The sequence below is a fragment of the Pantherophis guttatus genome, chromosome 3 (genome assembly GCF_059756535.1).
Source record: "Pantherophis guttatus breed Tessera chromosome 3, ASM5975653v1, whole genome shotgun sequence".
NCBI classification, from domain to species: domain Eukaryota; kingdom Metazoa; phylum Chordata; class Lepidosauria; order Squamata; family Colubridae; genus Pantherophis; species Pantherophis guttatus.
In genome coordinates, this window is record NC_142065.1 from 201,016,089 (window position 1) to 201,037,145 (window position 21,057).

The following is a 21,057-nucleotide window of genomic DNA, read 5'->3' on the forward strand; positions in this document are numbered from 1 at the left end:
AATTTATTAAATATGCACCTGCCACGAAAGGATTCAACTTGCCATATTTCAGCAGATGTTTCTAGAGGACATAGGTCTGAATAGCAAGCGTCACATCTATCAAATAAATACTGAACACAATTCATCGTTGCTCTTTATTAATTCACTGAAAAAATTTAGCCCTCCATTTTTCTCCTCTTAAAAAGAGCCAACAGCATGAAGACAATGGCCACGTCTGCTAAAAACTAAAAGCAACCACTCACACAAGATAAAATCAGAATGCCTGAATAAATAAATGCAGTGAATTTCTGTTTCAGCCTACCATTTTTCTCCACTCTGGTTAATGGTTTCACTCCTGAAAAGACATCTGCCAGTTCGGCCATTCTTTCGGATCCTTCTGTTTTATAGCTCTCCCACTTCGTTTGCTTTTCTGACAACATTTGTTTGAACATCTAATGGAAAGACAGACGTTTCTCAGATTTATTAAATTTATATGCCACCCATCTTACTACCCAAAGCTCCTCTGGGAAGCTTAGATTAAAAGACAAGTGGCCAAAACACAAAGTTGTTAATGATGCACTGAAGGATGTCAGTGAATCGCTGCAAGTCCTATTGAAATCACTGACCCAAAAAATCAGCTTGCAGAGCTGGGTCTATGACTCAAAATATCTGATTAGGAAGAAGAGGTATATGTCAGAATGTTGATCAAATAAACTTAAAAGCACTCTATTTGACTCGCCATATGTTAAAATATGTTTGATAAATACATATATTTTGTTAATTTTGTTTTTTAACTATGCTTTTACAGGTAGACTACATCTAACACTGGAACGTTGGTTGCTAAGTGAGGGGGTTGTTAAGTGAGTCATGACTGATTTTGCAACCTTATTTTGCCACACCTGTTAGGTGAATTACCCAGGTTGTTAAATGAATCTTATGATCATTAAGTGACTCCGGCTTCCTCCATTCACTTTGCTTGTGGGATGCCAGCTGCAAGAGTCACAAATGGAGATCGCATGATCCCAGGATGCTGAAACAATCATAACATATGCAGGTTGCTAAGCACCCATATTTTGGTCATGTGACATGGGGACATTACAACGGTTGTTGGTGCAAGAACCGGTCATAAGTCACTGTAGTAACTTCGAACAGTCGCTAAACGGATGGTTGCAGGGTGGGGGCTACCTCTGCATGATTTTATTGTTTTATTTGTAAAAGGCCCGAAGTCATGCAAATATAATGGGTGCTACAGAAATTTGATAAATAAACACATAAAGATAAGAAATCATCAATAATACATTTTTCAAAGATTCTGCAAGAAAATAAGAAAGGATCAGGCCATCTTAAAAAAAACCCAAACATTTGTTTTATGAAATTCTCCTTCAAGGATTTTAAAGAGAAAAAAAAGAACTCATGAGGCTGTTTTTCTGGGTTCTTGCAATGATACATCTATGACCCAAGAGAACAATTGTCCCGACACCCTAAATAAATAGCCAAATCGCATGAATTTTCAAGTGTTATCATGTTGGAACGACCCATAGCTTCTTATGAACTGTGCCACACTCCCTCCCACCTCAGAAATGAGCCCCCAGATTTATTTATTTATTTTTTACCTCTTTCAAAATGAATTCAAACTGGGCTGTATCCAGGAGGAGCTGGAAAAGAATCTTGGGATTGAATCTGGAGTCAGTGAGAACTTGGTCTTTTATCTGGCGGAGGCGCTTGTTATTTGGATCATAAGCTGGGGAGGGAAGGAAAAAGAGGCGTGCTTTTTTTTTCCCCCAGAGGTAGCAAATTATTTGAAATCATTATTAAAAGTGAACTTGTCCCAAAGGACAAGCTTTTTTCAAGAGGCAACTGGACTTTCTGGTTTTTTTTTTTTTAAGACGTTTCACTTCTCATCCAAGAAGCTTCTTCAGCTCGGACTGGATGGTGGGAAACCATTTCCCACCATCCAGTCAGAGCTGAAGAAGCTTCTTGGATGAGAAGCGAAATGTCTTCAAAGAAAAACTAGAAATTCCAGTTGCCTCTTAAAAAAAGGGACAACCTGGATGATTGAGAATCTTCACAGACATATAAGTGAACTTGTGTTAAGGTATTTAATAGCGGGAACAGTAAAGGGTATAACAGGCCAAAACACACAGTTGGAGTTGATTTGTTGGAGAGTGTGGCTCCGGCATGAGACAATCTACGTTATGATTGGTTGCTGGATATAAAGGGGGAGTTTCCCCTTTTTTCCCCCTACCTGTTTCTTCTGTGTGCTCTGTATGCTGTTCTGTGATTTATCTGACGAATCACCTCATGATGTAGTGGTGTGCTTATATTGCTTGTTCTAAATATAAGTAAAGGTAAAGGTAAAGATTCCCCTCGCATATGTGCTAGTCATTCCCGACTCTAGGGGGCGGTGTTCATCTCTGTTTCAAAGCCGAAGAGCCAGTTCTGTCTGAAGACGTCTCCGTGGTCATGTGGCCGCCATGACTAAACACCAAAGGCTCATGGAATGCTGTTACCTTCCTACCAAAGGTGGTCCCTATTTTTCTGTTTGCATTTTTTATGTGCTTTCGAACTGCTAGGTTGGCAGAAGCTGGAACAAGTAACGGGAGCTCACCCTGTTACGTGGCACTGGGGATACGAACCGCTGAACTGCCTACTTTTCGATCGACAAACTCAGCATCTTAGCCACCGTGTCACCATGTCTCTTATGCTCTAAATATAGATGTTAAATATATTTATTTATATAAAACCACAAGTTTGACTGATTCCATTTGGACGCCAGCTGTCCAATTCCCTGACAACTTGAAACCGGCATCACATTTTTCTTTTTCTTTAATTTTTAAAAAGTTTTTTATTTTAAACACATTAAAAACACATTAAAAATCAAACATACTGGAGTAGATGGTATGAATGGTTGAAACATAAGGAAATAAGTTAAATGAATGAAGAAAGGAGGGGGAAAATGTGTATGATCTTTTGTTAGTAAAGAAGAAATGATATAAAGTAGAAAACGAATGTCAAATAAGTATATACTTAAATATTTGTAAATATTGATGTATAGAAAGAGCAGACCGCTGTGTATAGCTGAAAGAAAAGTGATATTTTTCTCCGGCATCACATTTTTCAGCAGGAGCAAGAGTTTCCATTCCCTTGAAACATTCCAAATGGGGTCTGAAGACCATGGCTTCCCTTGTTGGGTTTTTTTAACATACATGGATCCTGAATATGGAGACTGCATATGAATTACAGATGGTCCTCCACTTACGGCCACAATTGGGCCCAGAACTGAGGGGAATTTGAGAAGGGACTGTCTCTAACCAGGGCATGAAAATAAAAGGTGACTTGCCAAACAGTAAAATGCAAAACACAAATAACAACATCATATAATATTTTACAACTTTCTGCATCGACAATTATCTTTACTTTTAAATTCAATCAGCCTAATCATTCTCTTATTCTTGTATAACCATAATGAACATTCTTATAAACTAAATTGTTATATATACTTACATCCTATTTATTAACATAGTCAATATTTTATCCTTACCAGTATTCAATACTCTTAGATTCCAATTGGTCAATTTTCGATTTACATTTTTATTTCTTGTTTTGATTTCTATTTTTTCCCCCATTTTTTGTCTTTTTCTATTATGTTTTTGGTTTTAAAAATGTAAAATATTCAATAAAAACTATTTTAAAATAAAAGAAAATAAAAGGTGACTTGCAAACTTCCCTTTTCTAAATGGATTCTCCATCCTTGTTGTAAAACAAACCATCATCACCTCTTACCCAAGTCTGCAGTATGAAGCATCAGCCAACGGATGGCCACGTTGCAGTCCCTTAAGCAGTTCAGCAGTTTTGGGATGTTGTCCAGCACCATCTCTTCTCTTAAACAACCTTCTTTCAGAAATTGTTGCACTTGGGTGTGAATACGCTCAGTGACGGCAGCAGCTCGGCTGGCCTTCAAAGGCAGAAAACAAAGGCTTAGCATTAACAGAGGAACAGCAAAGCCCTAGGGCTGAAATGGACATTTCAGAACTCGTGGGCAAAGGCTCAACTACATCTCCCAGCATCCTTCATGCTTGGCTAAATTGTCTAACACACCTGGGGAATTGTAGTTTTCGATACCCAGAGAGTAACAAGTGCGTAACCTGGTATAAATGTTCCTAACCAAACTATTGAAATTCTTCAGTTTTTAAATATGTTACTGTTGCTCCTAAATAACTTAAAACGATAACCCTTAATTTACAAAATGTAAAAAAAAAAATGCAGATGTTCAACATATTCCAGGGGTGGGTTCTAAATTTTTTTACTACCGGTTCTGTGGGTGTGGCTTATTTTGTGGGTGTGGCTTGGAGGTCATGTGACTAGGTGAGCGTGGCTAGCTGGTCAGAGTCATTTCTGGAAGGTCCTTGCACTTACAACCAGTCCTCGCACTTATGACCTGACTCATTTGTTTGCTTTTAACACTGATCAGCTGTAGGACGGCCCTTTGAAGCCCCACGGCAAGAGTTTAAACAGTTTTTTCCCTCTAGTCATCAGCTGGGACTCAGGAGGCAGCAATAGATTGGGGGTGGGACCAAATAAAAGGTAAGAATAACGTGGGTGGGTGGGGGAGGGAGAACCAGTTTGGTGACGTCATATTGTCACTGCTACCGGCTCGGCCGAACTGGACCGAACTGGGAGGAACCCACCACTGACATATTCTAATGGAATAAGTTACTTTCCAATTTATGAAGAAATGTATCATTGCCAAATTTCCCTGTCAGGACTCGGAAGCAAATCATTCTTTCTCTGTTCAATGTTAGTTCGGGTGAAGTTGCTTTCCAAGTTTCTTTTCTAATCAGCAATCTGTTTGTGGTTGTTCTCAAAAAGCGAAACAGGGTTAGATCTGGTTAGTGCTTAAATGGGATATATTAGTACCAGGCAATCTCAACTGTAAGTGATTGTACACAGAAATGTAAGGGATTATGTCTACAGAACAGGAGAATTTATTTTAATTAATTTCTCCGCTTTTATTTCTGCTCTGCCATGTAATGCCATGGAAGGGACTCTTCAGTAACATTAGCATCATTCAGATTTAGTATTTATTTGCCTGGAGAGTTGAAATGTATCCTAGGAGAAGGAAGTGTCCAATTACTTTTGTCCTGCTGCTAAGCAAGCAACAGATTTTCTATGAAGTCATCAGTCCTTGAAATGGACGCAGAGGAGAAAGTAGCTACCTCTTGTGAAGTATAAACATGTACATTTGACTGAAGCTTGCTAATGAGAATGCTACAAGGGCACAAATGGTCACTCGGGAATTTTATAAGTCCACGAAGGGCGCAAAAGTGGATTGAGACATCTTGTCCAGCTTCTTTTATTAAATTTCAGCCACAGTCAATGTTGTGAGCTACACTCACTTAGTTATTACAGGACACAATTAGTCTCAAACAAAACTATTTTATTATAACAGCTGAGAATTACGTTCATTCCCTGCTGAGTCCCAATTAGTTGCAAAACAAGTCCTTCGGAAGAAGTCCTTCAGGATAATCACCAACCTTTATCTTCTTTGACACCCTGCTAAAGGCCTTACTTGACAAAGCCCCACGAAGTTCAGAAACAAACAAGAAATGCCCACTGGAAACAGAGTTAACAACGTTGCTTTCCTGCAAAAGGCCCAAGTGCCTTTGTTTCTCTTTTAAGCCTTATGGGAGGGGCCAATCATCTCCTGGCCTTACTCCTGAGTCGTCCCTTTTGCTTTAGCTGCTCTTGCCTTCTGGCAGCTCTGCGCATACGTGCACTAGGAACAGGCTCCTCCTGTTCCTCTGCCTCTCGGCTGTCTGCCTCTGGAGGCTCCGGAATCCGCGCATCACTCCCAGATGGCCCTGGCCCCATCTCTGCCTCCGACGCAGAGCCCTTGTCCGGGCGTTCCCCAGACTCTAGGACTGGCCCATGGTCCTCCCCAGCCTCCTCACTGTCCGATTCCGCTGCTAGCTCCACGGACAGGACCACAACAGTCAATCACACTATGGTTCTAGGCATCTACTATTCTTCCTCAAAGGTTGGCCAAGACCTTCCTTCCTTCCTTTCCTCCCTCCCATTTTAAAGTCTTTCTGATGTAGATCTACAGTCATGGGAAAATGCCCCCACTTCCCATTTAAATTTGCTATGCTCTCCTTCCTCACAAAGCTCAGCATTAGAGTGCACACCTTCCTTTCCCCACTTGTATGTGCAAATTCAGGATGCCAAGGGTAACAAGACAGGAAGGCCTTAAGGTAAGAGGTCCTTGGAAAGCTTTACATTTGCTGAAAAGATCACAAGTTGATAAATTTAATGAAAACAAATCAGATTCCAACATAACTTCACTTATCCTGCTATAAGCTCACATTTCCTTACCTGCTCCTTAACATTGGAAAGATCCAATGTGTAGTTCAGAGCTGTTTTGGCAGCCTTGTATGGATCCCAGGCTTCTCCCAGATTGACTGATATTCCCATGTAAATGCTAATAACCTGCAAACAGAAGCCAAAACAAAGTCCCTGAAAACTCCATTTATGGGGAAAGAAAAGCATCAACACGTCACAAAACAGATTTATGTATAGTTGGCTGCGGAGATGGCTAATCATGGTTGCAGTATTAGCTATGATGGCTATACATGGCTTTAGAGATGGTTAACCATGGTTATGCATGTGGTTAGCCATGGTGGTGGGTGTGACTAACTATGGTTGTGGATGTGATTAACCATGGTTGTGGAGGCAGTTTAGTGGCTTTCTGGCAGACATCATTTTAAAACTAGTGGAAAATCAATGCTGGACACGGTTTTAGGTTTAGTTATGGTTATGGCTATGGCTATGGCTAGCCATGATTGTGAAGACAGTTATCTGTGATTATGTGGCCAGTTAGCCATGGTTGTGGAGACAGCTTAGTGGCTCTCTGGCAGGCAAAATTTTAAGTTTAATAGAGAACAAGGGTGCTTGGTCTAACTATAGTGGGAAAACTTAACTGGTTCAAAACTACAACAATCCCAGAATTAATTAAATGTAAAAGGCCCAGTGGACTCTCAGATCTCTAGACCTGGATTCTGAACGGGTAAAGGGGAGAATGGAATTGTCCTCACTGGCTTTGCCTGGCTCTCTTGTATTCACACCAAGGATCTGAAATGACGATGAAGCGGAAACTTATGGGCAGCCTTGGGAGTGGGGTCGGCAAATGAGGAAAAATTACCACACAAACAGCATTGTCATACACTTAGATCAGACATCAAGACTCAGGGATGCAACGGCAGCATTGGCCGGATGACCTTGTGTGTCTTAATTTGAGCATCCCTGAAATTTATAATGTAATGTAATGTAATGTAATGTAATGTAATGCAATGCAATGCAATGCAATGCAATGCAATGCAATGCAATGCAATGCAATGCATAGTATAGTATAGTATAGTATAGTATAGTATAGTATAGTATAATATAATATAATATAATATAATATAATATTTATTTATTTATTTTTTCAGATTTCTATACCGCCCTTCTCCTTTCGGACTCAGGGCGGTGAACAGCCAAGATAAAAAACATTTATACACAAAAGTTAAAATAGATTTAAAATAATTAAATAAATTTGGCCCGTAATTTAAAACATTTCAATTAAAATCTATATCAAATTTTAAAACCAAACATAAAATCAGGACAGCCCGGCTAACTGAAAAAATAGGTTTTTTAGGGCCAGACGAAAAGTCCGGAGGTCGGAGATCACTCGTATCTCTGGGGGTAGGTCGTTCCAGAGCGCAGGTGCCACCACAGAGAAGGCTTTCCCCCTGGGGGTCGCCAGCCGACATTGTCTGGCCAACGGCACCCTGAGGAGGCCCTCTCTGTGGGAGCGAACTGGCTGGTGGGAGGCAATTGGTGGCAGAAGGCTGTCCCATAAGTACCCCGGCCCTAAGCTATGGAGCTTATATATAATATAATATAATATAATATAATATAATATAATATAATATAATATAATATAATATAATATAATATAATATAATATAATATAATAAATATAATATAATAAATATAATATAATATAATATAATATAATATAATATAATATAATATAATATAATATAATATAATATAATTAGAGTAGAATAGAATAGAATATATAATAATGGAATGGAATGGAATGGAATAGAATAGAAGAGATTAGCTTTATTTGGCCAAGTGTGATTAGACACACAAGGAATTTGTCTGGTGCAGAAGTTTTCAGTGTACATGAAAAACAACAGAATCATCACCATTCGTATCAATAAGAGTAGTAGCAAAGAAGATAATAAGATAATAATATAGCCATACTACATGGGTAAATATAAATACTTATCAGACAATACTGTGAGGATTAGGTGTTTAGCAGTGTGTTGGCAGGAGGGAAAAAATCTGTCCCTGTTTTGGCATGCAATGCCCTACAGCGGCGTCCCGAGGGGAGGAGGTGAAACGGTTTATGTCCAGGATGTGAGATGCTGAGGCAACTCAATCATTAATAGCAGCATTAACAATATATTTACCCAGTTGTCTGGAAAATATTTATCTACTATTTCTCTCATCTTTGCTTGTTGGGTGTGAAGGATGGAGGGGTCGAAGTAAAGCGTCACGTACAACATGGCTGCCTGCGTTGCCAGAGCTGTGCTGCGATGTTCTGGCAGTGGATATGCAGAAACCTGAGAAGGGAACAGAGTGAAAGGGCACCTTATGAGCCTGCTGGCTATTTTCCTACTTCTTCCCCTACCCTGGGCCTTTTTCCAGCCTGACTTACCTGGTTGTAGATATCATCTGACCTCAAGCGGCCAATCACCATGCTGATGAATATTTTGTTGATGGGCACCCTGCTGAAGTAACTCTCGGGATAGTTTGCGGGCCTTTTTGCTCCAATTTGACTCGAATACCCTGTGCTCCGAAGCAGCTTACATATATCATCCATATTGGAGTCAGCAGAGCGAGCAGCACTGGATGGGGCATGACACGCACACGTCACCAACGGAGGATCTTATCAAAGTACAAGTAGCCCTTGACTTATGACCGGTCATTTAGCGACTGTTCAAAATTATGATGGATCCTGAAAAAACTACTTATGACCCGGATTTAGAGTTCCGACATCCACTCCCACCTTGCAGTCACATGATTGCATTTTAGGTGCTTGGCAAACAGCTTACATTTACAGCCATTTGCTGTGCCCACAATTTAAAATATTTTTGAAAGAAACTAGCATTTACTTTAGAATGCCTTGGTAAGGCCACACTTGGAATATTGCATTCAGTTTTGGTCGCCACGATGTAAAAAAGATGTTGAGACTCTAGAAAGAGTACAGAGAAGAGCAACAAAGATGATTAGAGGACTGGAGGCTAAAACATATGAAGAAGGGTTGCAGGAACTGGGTATGTCTAGTTTAGTGAAAAGAAGGACTAGGGGAAACATGATAGAGTGTTCCAATATCTCAGGGGCTGCCACAAAGAAGAGGGAGTCAAACTATTCTTCAAAGCACTTGAAGGTAGAACAAGACGCAATGGGTAGAAACTAATCAAGGAGAGAAGCAATTTAGAACTAAGGAGAAATTTCCTGACAGTTAGAACAATTAATAAGTGGAACAACCTGCCAGCAGAAGTTGTGCATGCTCCAACACTAGAAATTTTTAAGATGATGTTGGATAACCATTTGTCTGAAGTGGTGTAGGGTTTCCTGCCTGGGCAGGGGGTTGGACTAGAAGACCTTCAAGGTCCCTTCTAACTCTGTTATTCTATTCTATTCTACTTCCAGTTTCCAGCAAAAATTGCCCCATGTTGAACAATTGTTCATTAATGACTACGGCATTGGCTTTATGACCACTAGAAAAAAGATAATAAAAATCAGATTCAGTCACATGGGGACCCACTTTCTGACCGTCACAACTTAAGACCAAAATTGTGGGCTCCATTACAATTGTAAATTGAGAATTACCAGTGCAGTAAAAAGGATAAATTTGAAAATCCTTTGATTTCATAGGTGCATCCTAATCCGTTTTTTGGTAGCAATATGAAAACAGTTTTTCTCTCTTGTTCCAGGATATTTTTTTTTCAAATTCTCAGTTTGGCTTTGAGCCCTGGTATTTCTTGAATGTCTTTCATGGAAGCACTAGCCAGACCAGACTCTACTTATTTTCCCAGGTCAGAAAGACTGGCTCAATTTTGCAATCAATGGCATCAATGAGAAAGTGGGAACTTTAAGATGAGTGAACTCCAGAATTTCCCTGCCAGTCACGTTAGCTGGGGAATTCTGGGAGATGAAGTTCACACATTTTAAATCTTTGAAAGTTGAGAAACATTGGAGAGAGACTTTCCTTTAAAGGCATTGCAAATGTTTCTTAAAACAAGTATATTGATGCAATCAATATACAGTAGTGGCCAAAATTGTGGAAACCTTTTGGGAAAAGTGTATTTTCTAAAACTAGCTAATGACATCACTTTTTTGTGGAGTAGTACCATAAAATTATATAGCAATGGAAAGATAATTTAATCAAGAATGTAATGCAATAACTTTTATGAAGGATTTGCTATTAGAATAGCAGTTACAGTAGAAAGAAGAAAAGTGAAACACATAGAAAAAACGAGACATACAAAAATGATCGCCATAGAAAAAATGAGATATACAAAAATTATCACCATGTCAGTTAATCCTTAGTTGGGTAACCTTTAGCATGAATTACGGCCTTACAAAGTCTTCCCGTGGAGTGAACCAAGTCTTTTAGTTCTGCAGCTGTTATAATGTGAAACCAAGATTGAATGATTGTTTTTATTAACTGGGTTTTATTTATTTATTTATTTTAAATTTGATTTATATGCCGCCCTTCTCTGGAGACTCAGGGCGGCTTACAATGCGTTAAGCAATAGCCTTCATACTTTTGTATATTTTTATACAAAGTCAGCTTATTGCCCCCACAATCTGGGTCCTCATTTTACCTACCTTAGAAAGGATGGAAGGCTGAGTCAACCTTGAGCCTGGTGAGATTTGAACTTGCAGTAATTGCAGGCAGCTGATGTTAATAACTGTTAATAACAGTGCTTTAGTCTGCCGCGCCACTAGGCTCCTATTGCTGGGTCGTTTCTGATTAACAAGTTTCTTTAGTCGGCTCCATAGAGTTTAAGGTCTGGGCTATTCCCAAGCCACTCCAGCAGTGGAATATGATTATCTTGAAACTCCAAAAAAAAGAAAAAAAGAAAAAAAAAGAAAAGAAAAGAAAAGAAAATGTGGTGTTATTAGCCATCAAACCTCAAAAATACACTTTTCCCAAAAAGGTTTCCAATTTTGGCCACTAATGTAATGGTTGAGTTTGAATGAAATAATCAGCCACAAAATAGCCAATTGATCATATCCTGAATCAGAGATATTATACCTGTATCGATAATAGGAAACCAGCATTCTCTCCCGGACTTCGCCTTCAATTTTCTGATCAATGACAAGGAGCATGACACCATACAAATAAAGGGCTTCACACTGCAGCAAAGAAGACAGACAGACAGAGAAATTCATAGTTAAAATTGCAAGGATATTAAGCAAAGTGTGTGATTTCCTGTTACATCAAACTCATTTATTACAGTGTTCTCCATCATAGAAATTTTGTGATGTGTTTAATAACAATTTTCTAATTCTTCGGTGAAAGCAGTTTGGTGTAGTGGTGAAGGCATCAGGTTAGAAACCAGGAGGTGAAAAGATTAAAATATCTAAAGAACAAAATACAGTAAATAAATATTGCTGCATGGTTAGAGTAAATTTACCAATAGCTGTTTTCCATCCTCATTCAGCAGCACTGTTTCCAGAGTTTGCTGAATATAAATGCCTTCATTGAGATCATCCAGGTATCTAGAAACAATAAGAATGAAATATAAATATAAATCTTCTGCAGAGGTGGATGTTAGCAAAAACTCCTGTTTATTTACAGATTTATTCCCTTCTTTAATTGGGCTTCCAAACCCTTTGACATAAATTCTTTCCAAAGTTCCTTTGCATCCAAAAGAATAAAAAGCTGATGCAGTCGAAGAGAAGGAAGAGCTATAAAACTCATTATTTGGCTGTCATTTATGGCTTTATATCCAAAGGATCTCAATGAATTTTATTTAGTTATGTGGCATGTTAAGAATTGTTGATCACTATCAAACTATCTTGGGAGAAGTGTCTCTTAATCACACAGTATTTAAATCATTCCTTGATACAGTGTCTTTCTCTTTACAGGTAGTCCTCACTTAATGACCATTCGTTTAGTAACTGTTTGAAGTAATACAACAGAATACAACAGACACTTTCAAAAGCTACTTATGACACAGTTCTGGAGTTTTGATGGCTGCGCGTATCCCCATGGTCACATAACTGCGTTATGAGACTAGTTATAATGCGTTAAAATGAGTATAAGATGCACCTTTTTCCCGCAAAAAAGAGGGTGAAAATCTGGGTGCGTCTTATACTCCGAATGTAGCTCCGCCCAGCCTCTCAAACGGAGGTTTCAGAGGCTGAAAAAAGCCTCAGAAATGAAGCTTCAGAAAAAAAGCCTCCGAACAGCGCTTCAGAAAAAAAAGCCTCTGAAAGGAAGCTTCAGAAAAAAACCCTCTGAAACAGAGCCTCTGTTTCAGAGGCTTTCAGAGGCAGAAAAAATAGTTTTTGCTGAAACAGAGTTTCAGAAGTTTCAGAAGCTGGAAAAAAAGCAAGGCACAGAGTTCACAACCAACGAACCTATTGCTAAAATTCACCTCTGGGAACAGCTGATTGGGCGTCTTATACACCGAAAAATACTGTAATTGCAGTGTTGCACAGTAACATAACAATTTATGGGTTTTTTTTAGCGTTTTTGACTTCCAATAAAAAATATCCATTGGAACATTGATTTGTTTCCACAACTGTGGTGTTTGATTAAAGAGTGCCCTAAAAAAGTCATAAAATCAATTCCAGTCATATGGGTGCCTCAATTTATGACCATCATGACTTACAACAGAAATTCCAGACTCCATTGCAGTTGTTAAATTGAAGATTACCTGTACTAAAGTATATTACAAGTTAAAAAAGACTTACTAATGTCAAAATTTAATGTCACATTTTTACATCAGTATCTTATTAGGTCTATCATATAACAGAAACATTGAGGAAAACTCTGAAATGGCATCTGCATACATTCTCTTATACCTTTTTCCCCTAATTTGATTATTTACTTAATCCACGTTTCAAATCTGATAAATATATCATGGCTGGTAATCCTGGACAATTAATCTGAGATCATGCCATCTTCTTCCCCAATTTTTAAAATATTATGTCTCAAACATTTTGCTCCAAATATGAGTGAATTCATATTTACAAATTCTGAGTGTTGTATGTGTGTGGAATTCTGCTGTGTTTCTGTTGTGTTCTGAAAAAATCTGAAATCTAAGCAACAATGACTTAATGATATTTCACATAATCCCACACTATTTCCTTGGCTGTAATACAAATTCTGTTCCAAATGAGTTGCTGCTATTTCAATTCATGTCCAATTGCTTACCTGTTTAAATCAACAATATATTTATGAACACTTTGGAAAGCCAAATAAAATCTGGTCAAAATTTCTATGTTGTTTTCACGAAATTCATCATCTAAATCTTGCAGTTCAGGTTTGGCTTCTAGCTTCCCTTCACACAATTCAGGCCCCTAAGACGGGGGGAAAATCAGGAACAGAATTAGTATGTTTGGGATAGAACACTAATCATTTAATACTTCATTCATTAGCATCTGGCAAAACTGAAATTAACTTTAAAGAATGCTTCAGTACAGCACAATTCTTACTTTGAAGTAGCTGAAATCAAATATGATATCTCCATATTTTTGTTGATCGGCTTTGTCTTTGAGGCGGAATACAGGCGGGACAAACTCGGACAGTCTCAGTAATTCAGCAATGATAGCATTTCCACAAGACACAATCCGAAGAACGGCTTGTCCACAATGATTATTTTCCGCTAAGAAGTCCAACATGGCGAAGAAGAAGGAGGTAGTATTTTTTCAGTGCAGGTTTATATAGTCGTCAAAATTATCTAAAGAAAAATCCTTTGCAATTCCTCCATTACATTCCTGAAAAAGTCATTAACCACAGAAAGAACATTTTAATGTTGTTTTTTCATGCTACAATTTTATTATTATTATTATTATTTCAAACTGAAGGTTGAATTTTGCAACAGCATTTTTACTGCAGAAGATAATTTAAAAGTTCTATTTGGAAGTAAATGTAGACCTCAGGATACCGCAGTTTGTGACAAGGATTTAAAGATTTATCCAGATTTTCTTGTTACAAAACCAGAAACATTCCTGTGTTATATTCCTATGTTGAGTGATGGTATAACACAAAATGTCTGCTTAATACAATCATTAATAATGAATAGAATTATTAAAATGAGATTATTGATGAAGTCAAATAGAACCTTCAGGTGCCAGGCTAATATATCTTGGAGAAACCAAATGCTACATAATTTTAAAAAAAAAATCCATCATGCTCTCATGTGACTTACTTTCACAAAAACATGCAGCTTTCATGAAAATGAATCAGAGCAGGAAGCTAGAAACATTTTGGCAATATGCCGAGTTTTTAAAGAATTAAGAGTAGCCACATAATTTTGAATTTGAAAACCATTCTGATTAAAAAATAATTGGATGGTCAGGGTGAATTGCAATTGTTTTCAACAGGAGAGGAAAACAAATTCCCATTTTCAGTATAAACATCTTTAAAATGAATAAAAATGTTGTCTATGAACTCAGGAGTTTCTTTTGCACAAGTGGACATCAGTTAGGCGATTCAGCTTCCTTGCTATCATTTTAAAACTTCTCTTTTAAGCTGATATTTATGTTCCACATTTTCACTCTTGGAGATCACAGCACACTTGTAAGGTAGGCCAGACTGACAATGACAACTGAGCTGGGGAATCTACCACTGGGCCCCAAAATGACTTTGCCTTCCACGTTTAATTAACAACTAATTTAATTTAATTAACATTATTGATTAGGCCCTTTATTAAAGGCCAGGCAGAATTATAAACACTCACACTTATAGTTCTTTTTATAGCTTTTTAAACTGCTTTTAATTGCATTTTAATGCTTTGAATGCAGCTAAACTGTGTTATATTATTAAATTAGGCAGACTTTGACGGCCCATGGATGACTTCACTAAACTGTAATGTAGTATTATGTCTTGTTCTGTTCTGTTGCCTTTTATTTTAATGTTTTAATTTTTTTAAATTCTGGCTTGTAATAAAAAAAGTGACTGATTAACGCTTCTGCTTCTCAATTGTATTGTTTGCTTGGTTTTTCTAAACCCTGCAGGCTGCCCAAACTCCCATATGTGAGACGGGCAGCTGTATAAATTTAATAAATAAATACATTTTTCTCCCCCAAGAGGCATCGAACTGCGCTTCGGTATTATGGCATTACCGAGAATAACACTCAATATTTGATCATGAATTAACACATTTTCCGTACAGGACTTACTTTCTCCTCCCCTCTTCCTGCAGAGAGGAAGAAGAAGAGATGGACGGAGACTTCTTTCTCTTTGGCTCCCCTTGTAGCAGACCCGCGAGTCAGGTCAGGACCCTGCGGGGTGCACGCAGCTCGTCAGAACGGGTGCAAAGTTGAGTGCAAGGCGAAAAACAGCCAGCAAAGAGAAGAAACCGAGCCGGAAACCGAGGCCAGGCTGCAAACGGCCATCAAGACAAGGCAGGGCCGGGAGACCTTCCCTTCATCTCATGTCACATGAGGGTTTGCGCGATCATGTGAACAGGCGCCGGCGTATGAGAAGCCTCGCCGCCCTTCCGAGTCGGTCCCGCCTTCTCTTGCAAAGCATCTGAGCGAAGATTCAAAATAAGAGAAAATAAAGAGGGTCTTTTTCCCCCTCCCCAAGGAAACAGGTAAGGTGGGGTGGGGTGTGTGGGGGGAAAGGGATGCTTAGAGTAACCGCTGGAGAAATAATTGCATCCAACACCCGCGCTCGATCCGCGTCCCGGATGAACCCGTTTCTTGCATTCACACGAATGCTTTTCCATCCCCCCAGCTAGCAAAAGGGCTGCCTTTGCCCAGGACTCGGCTTCCGTGCAAGCTTGGGGAGCTTTCCTGACTATGTGTGGATGCAGTCATGGTTTTGGGCGTATTGTGCGAACGGAGCCAAGTTTTTTTTTTTTTTTTAATGGAAAGAAAGCGGGGAGAGAGAGAGAGAGAGGTTTCATTTCTGAAAAGATGCTGCTGTGTGGAAATCTGGGGAGTTGAAGTCCACACAACTGAAAGTTGCCTAGTTTGAAAAAAAAATATTGATTTATATCTCGCTTTTCAACAGGTTCCCTGATGTGTTTGGTTGAGTTCTAGCTCACCTCGGCTTTCCAAATTGTTATTTTTACTTTTCATAATCATAATCATAAGTTTATTTGTCAAGCATTTATTATTTATTTATTTATTTATTGGTTCGATTTATATGTCAAGCATATATAAGATAACACGTAAAAGTATAAACATAATTTGAATACATGAAAAGAGTAAGTAAAAAGGAATATTAGGATAGGGACGGTAAGCACGCTGGTGGACTTATGCACGCCCCTTACAGACCTCTTAGGAATGGGGTGAGGTCAACAGTAGACAGTTTAAAGTTTTGGGGGTTTGGGGAAGAAACTACAGAGTCAGGTAGTGCATTCCAGGCATTGACCACTCTGTTACTGAAGTCATATTTTCTGCAATCAAGTTTGTTGGCAAGTGTTTTTTTTTTCTTTAACCACACAATCAAGTCCTTGTTGTTGTTTTTGTTGCAATATTTTCAGGATCAGACTCAATAAATCTAGTTTTTTTATTTAAAAAGTTTTTTTATTTTATAAAGAAACAAACAAGCAATACATAATCATTCAGTGTATCTTCTGAATACATCTTTTGTGTCTTCTTTTTACTCCTCCAATATTTATCATATCTTAAAATTATCATTTCATTTATTATGACATTTCCCCCACATTTCTTACTTCTCTATTAATACATTTATCTATCTTTTAATTTTATTAAAAATTATACAAGAATTTTATCCCCACACAACCTTGTTTTGTCATTGGCCAAGCAAAGAAAACATAAGAACGCTGCTACGTCCCAGTAAGAATAATTCATAATCATTCAAGAGCTATATGGGATCAAGCCGGCATTCTGGGTTAAAGACGAATGGAATAGACATTTATGAGAAGCCACAATCTCAGGTCTATATCCAGGTATTATAAAAGTGGACCCCATGGCTAGGTTCATTTCTGGTGCTGAAACATACGGTATTTGGTTTTGGTTTGGCATGATTGCCAATCAGATCTCTGGTTTAGCATGATGTGAATCCCAGGTACATTACTGTGCTTCATTCAACAGGTGGGAAAGAAAAGATCTCAATTTTAAGCGATCTTGTGTAAACACTGGTGTAGCGTCTCAAGAACAGTGCGAAGTCGCTGGTGCTTACCATCGTCTGAGATAGTTCTGGAGTCTAGCCTAGGGGAATTTTTTTTGTGGTCTAACCCTATGTGAGAATGACCTTGGGAGACTGATGCTGTCTGAGGAATGGTTAGATAATAGGAATAATTTCAAAAAGGAATAGAAGGGAAGGGAAGGAACGGAAGAGTTGAGTTGGAAGGGACCTTGGAAGTCCAACCCTGCTTAGGCAGGAAACCTTATATCATTTCAGACAAATGGTAGTCCAATCTCTTCTTAAAAACTTCCAGTGTTGGAGCATTCACAACTTCTGGAGGCAAGTTGTTCCACTGATTCATTGTTCTAACTGTCAGGAAATATCTCCTTAGTTCTAGATTGCTTCTCTCCTGGATTAGCTTCCATCCATAGTTTCTTGTCTTGCGCTCAGGTTCTTTGGAGGATAGCTTGACTCCCTCTTCTTTGTAGCAAACCCTGAGATATTGGAACACTGCTATCATGTCACTCCTAGTCCTTCTTTTCATTAAAGATAAGAGAGAGCATAGCCCACAGTTATATCGTGGGTGGAGCAAGAAGAAATCCTTCCTAGTATTTCAGAATATAAAATAGATGGTGGGAGACTTGTACTTTCAGACTTGCATGATTGTCTTAATGTAAGTCTTACAATAATTGAATTACCTTATGTAGCCATATTCCCGGTATAGTCTACCTGGTAAAGCTGACATAATCTGGCTATATTATGCATAGCGTGCAAGATTAATCGAATGCTGCCACCTGGTGAGACTTATTCAATAAGCAATAGTTGGATCAGGGCTTAGGGTGTCATTGTTTAGATATACAGGTCCTGCTAAATTGCAGTGACATCTGTTGGACTCATTGTTGCTATAGAAACTAAGCCCTGACCCTTCACAAACATAGCTTAGTGTGGTATCTGATATGTCAGTATTTTCCATAAACTAACCAATGATTAAACAAACAGTCAGAATGAGCAAGTAAAAAATTAGCTGCAGTTAAAATTATATGAGAGCAATAACATCATGGTATGCTTACAGCAACAGTAAAAATGGCACTTGTACTCCTATAAAATCCTAAATCTAGAATTGCCCAAGTTAGGGTTGGATGTTATTAATTAAATGTACAGGTAGTCCTTGACTTACAACAGTTAGCTTAGTGACAGTTCAAAGTTATGACGACACTGAAAAAAGTGACTTATGACCATTTTTCACACTTATGACCGTTGCAGCAATCCCATGGTCATGAGATTTACATTTCGATGCTTGGCAACTGACTCACATTTACGACGGTTGCAGTGTCCTGGGGTCATGTGATCACCTTTTGCCACCTTCTGACAAGGCAAGTCAATGGGGAAACCAGATTCACTTAACAACCATGTTACTAATTTAACAACTGCAGTGATTCACTTAACCAATGTGGCAAGAAAAGTCGTAAAATGGGGCAAAAATCACTTAACAAATTTTTCACTTAGCAACATACATTTGGGGCTCAGTTGTGATCGTAAGTTGAGGACTACCTGTATTTGCCTGTATTTATGAGCACTGAACACCAGAAAACTAGACACAAGAACAGTTTTTCCCCGAATGCCATCACTCTGCTAAACAAATAATTCCCTCAACACTGTCGAACTATTGACTAAGTCTGCATTACTATTAATCTTCTCATCGTTCCCACCACCCACCTCCTTCCACTTATGACTGTATGACTGTAATTTTGTTGCTTGTATCCTTATGATTTATATTGATATTGTTTCCTGATTGCTTATTTGTACCCCATGACTATCATTAAATGTTGTACCTTATGATTCTTGATGAACGTATCTTTTCTTTTATGTACACTGAGAGCATATGCACCAATACAAATTCCTTGTGTGTCCAATCACACTTGGCCAATAAAAAATTCTATTCTATTCTATTCTATTCTATTCTATTCTATTCTATTCTATTCTATTCTATTCTATTCTATTCTATTCTATTCTATTCTATTCTATCTCGTTTCGAAGCGACTCTTCTCAACCTTGCTAAATAGAGATGCTAAGGTTTTGACTGCTACTTTGGCACAAAGTTTTCAGAAGTTATTTACCTCAGTAAAAGCATCTAACAAAAGTGTGCATTTTTAGCTGTTTTCTCTCAAGGTGAAAACATTCAGTTGTGCTAGGAGAGCTTTTACACAGGTTTGCGTTGCGTGCCAGTGAGGCCTGATACTCATGCTTTAGTCACCCTCTGATTGGATTACTGCAGTGCGGGCTACATGGGGCTGCCCTTGAAGAGTATCCCCTAGCTTCAGCTTGCACAAAATGCAGTGATGTCGGCAATTATAAGTGCTTCCAAATGGCACATGTTAATAACACCTCTGCTCCCAGAGGTGCATAGGTTGCCAATCTGGGTCTAATTTAAGATTTTGGTCCCTAAAACCCTTTATGGCATGGTAACTACTGTACATTATTTGGGGGACTGCCTTGTCCTGGTTTGATCTGCTCATCCTCTCAGATCCGTCAAGAAAGACAAGGGCCATCTCTCTCGGGCAACTAACACCTGGCGGGCCTGAGGAGGTGGGCCTTCTCTGCTATGATGCCTATCTAAGGCTGGTTCTAAAGTTTGGACTTCTTTATATTCAATTTTGGCCCATTTTTTTTACACTTTGCTCCTTAACTTTAGTATTAGACCTTACAGATCCTCCCTGGTGGAATTAAAATTTGAAGATTTGAGGCAAAACGGGCCATTTCTGCTCAATTGCTACTTGGCCAAACAGCTGTTGTGACTTGTTCGTTTACAATATTCTACATGAATATTTATATTCATGTAGTACATATTTATAACATGTAGTACATAAAATACAATGAAATAGCAGGATGGGTTTATTTCTGGCCTGTTTTCATCCAGGTTTTGAATGGGAGAACATTGAGAAATCCTGGGACAGAAAGAAAACCAGGAAGTTAAAAACTTACTGGGAAAAGAATGAAACTATTTCCATATTATTGCCAAGAAAATTATGTGAATGTATTCCTTTGGTTGTAGTAGTTGAGTCTAAATTAAAGGATTTTTCAGCTGTTATACAAAGAGAACTAAAAGTCTTTAAGCTTTAATAGCTTAAAAGAACACTATGATTTCTGTATATATATTATATATATATTGTTTTGTTGTTTGCAATATTTGGATTAATATACAAACTTGTTGTCTATGTATAGCCAAGAATTAATTTTTCTCTCTCCTTGTTTAAGGCAAAACCATGCATACATTTTCTTTTCGAGAAAGCCTAATTTAACATTCAGTTTACATTTTTTATGTTTAAAACTGCTCACCAAATATATTTTAGAGGATTTAAATCATCTTCTTCCATTATTTGCAAAAGACTGTGTTCATTATTTTTATTTATTTTCTTATGTATATTTTATTATTCTGCTAGTGAGATGAAAGGTTTTTCATAGCATGTGTGGCTTAGGAGGAGAAAAACACCCCATATTTATTAAAAGCCATTACACCACTTCTTAAAATGAAACAAATCTCCCAATTAAAATGAAATAATAGCAGAAGTTGAAAGGCGTTGAAAGAATACGTGAATGGGTGGTTGACTTAAAGCCAATGTGATTACTCTATATGCCTGCTATACCACACCTACTATACCCAGCTAATATATTAAGTGACT

At 38.2% G+C, this 21,057-nt stretch overlaps 2 protein-coding genes across 2 annotated transcripts in view; one reads left to right on the forward strand and one right to left on the reverse strand.

The window, feature by feature from the left end:
* Nucleotides 1-15,731, reverse strand: part of WASHC5 (WASH complex subunit 5) — a 42,946-nt gene extending 27,215 nt beyond the window's left edge. The window contains exons 1-11 of the mRNA XM_034422291.3: nucleotides 15,457-15,731; nucleotides 13,768-14,049; nucleotides 13,487-13,632; nucleotides 11,739-11,823; nucleotides 11,357-11,457; nucleotides 8,747-8,936; nucleotides 8,499-8,651; nucleotides 6,352-6,465; nucleotides 3,763-3,934; nucleotides 1,593-1,720; nucleotides 302-431 (exon numbers count right to left, since the gene is read on the reverse strand). Coding sequence (XP_034278182.2) covers nucleotides 302-431; nucleotides 1,593-1,720; nucleotides 3,763-3,934; nucleotides 6,352-6,465; nucleotides 8,499-8,651; nucleotides 8,747-8,936; nucleotides 11,357-11,457; nucleotides 11,739-11,823; nucleotides 13,487-13,632; nucleotides 13,768-13,953 — 1,405 coding nt within the window. The 5' untranslated portion in view covers nucleotides 13,954-14,049; nucleotides 15,457-15,731. The remainder of the gene's footprint in view (nucleotides 1-301; nucleotides 432-1,592; nucleotides 1,721-3,762; nucleotides 3,935-6,351; nucleotides 6,466-8,498; nucleotides 8,652-8,746; nucleotides 8,937-11,356; nucleotides 11,458-11,738; nucleotides 11,824-13,486; nucleotides 13,633-13,767; nucleotides 14,050-15,456) is intronic.
* The window catches only part of NSMCE2 (NSE2 SUMO ligase component of SMC5/6 complex), a 248,956-nt gene continuing 243,618 nt past the window's right edge, over nucleotides 15,720-21,057 (forward strand). The window contains exon 1 of the mRNA XM_034422292.3: nucleotides 15,720-15,872. The gene's annotated coding sequence lies outside the window, so the exon portion shown is untranslated. The remainder of the gene's footprint in view (nucleotides 15,873-21,057) is intronic.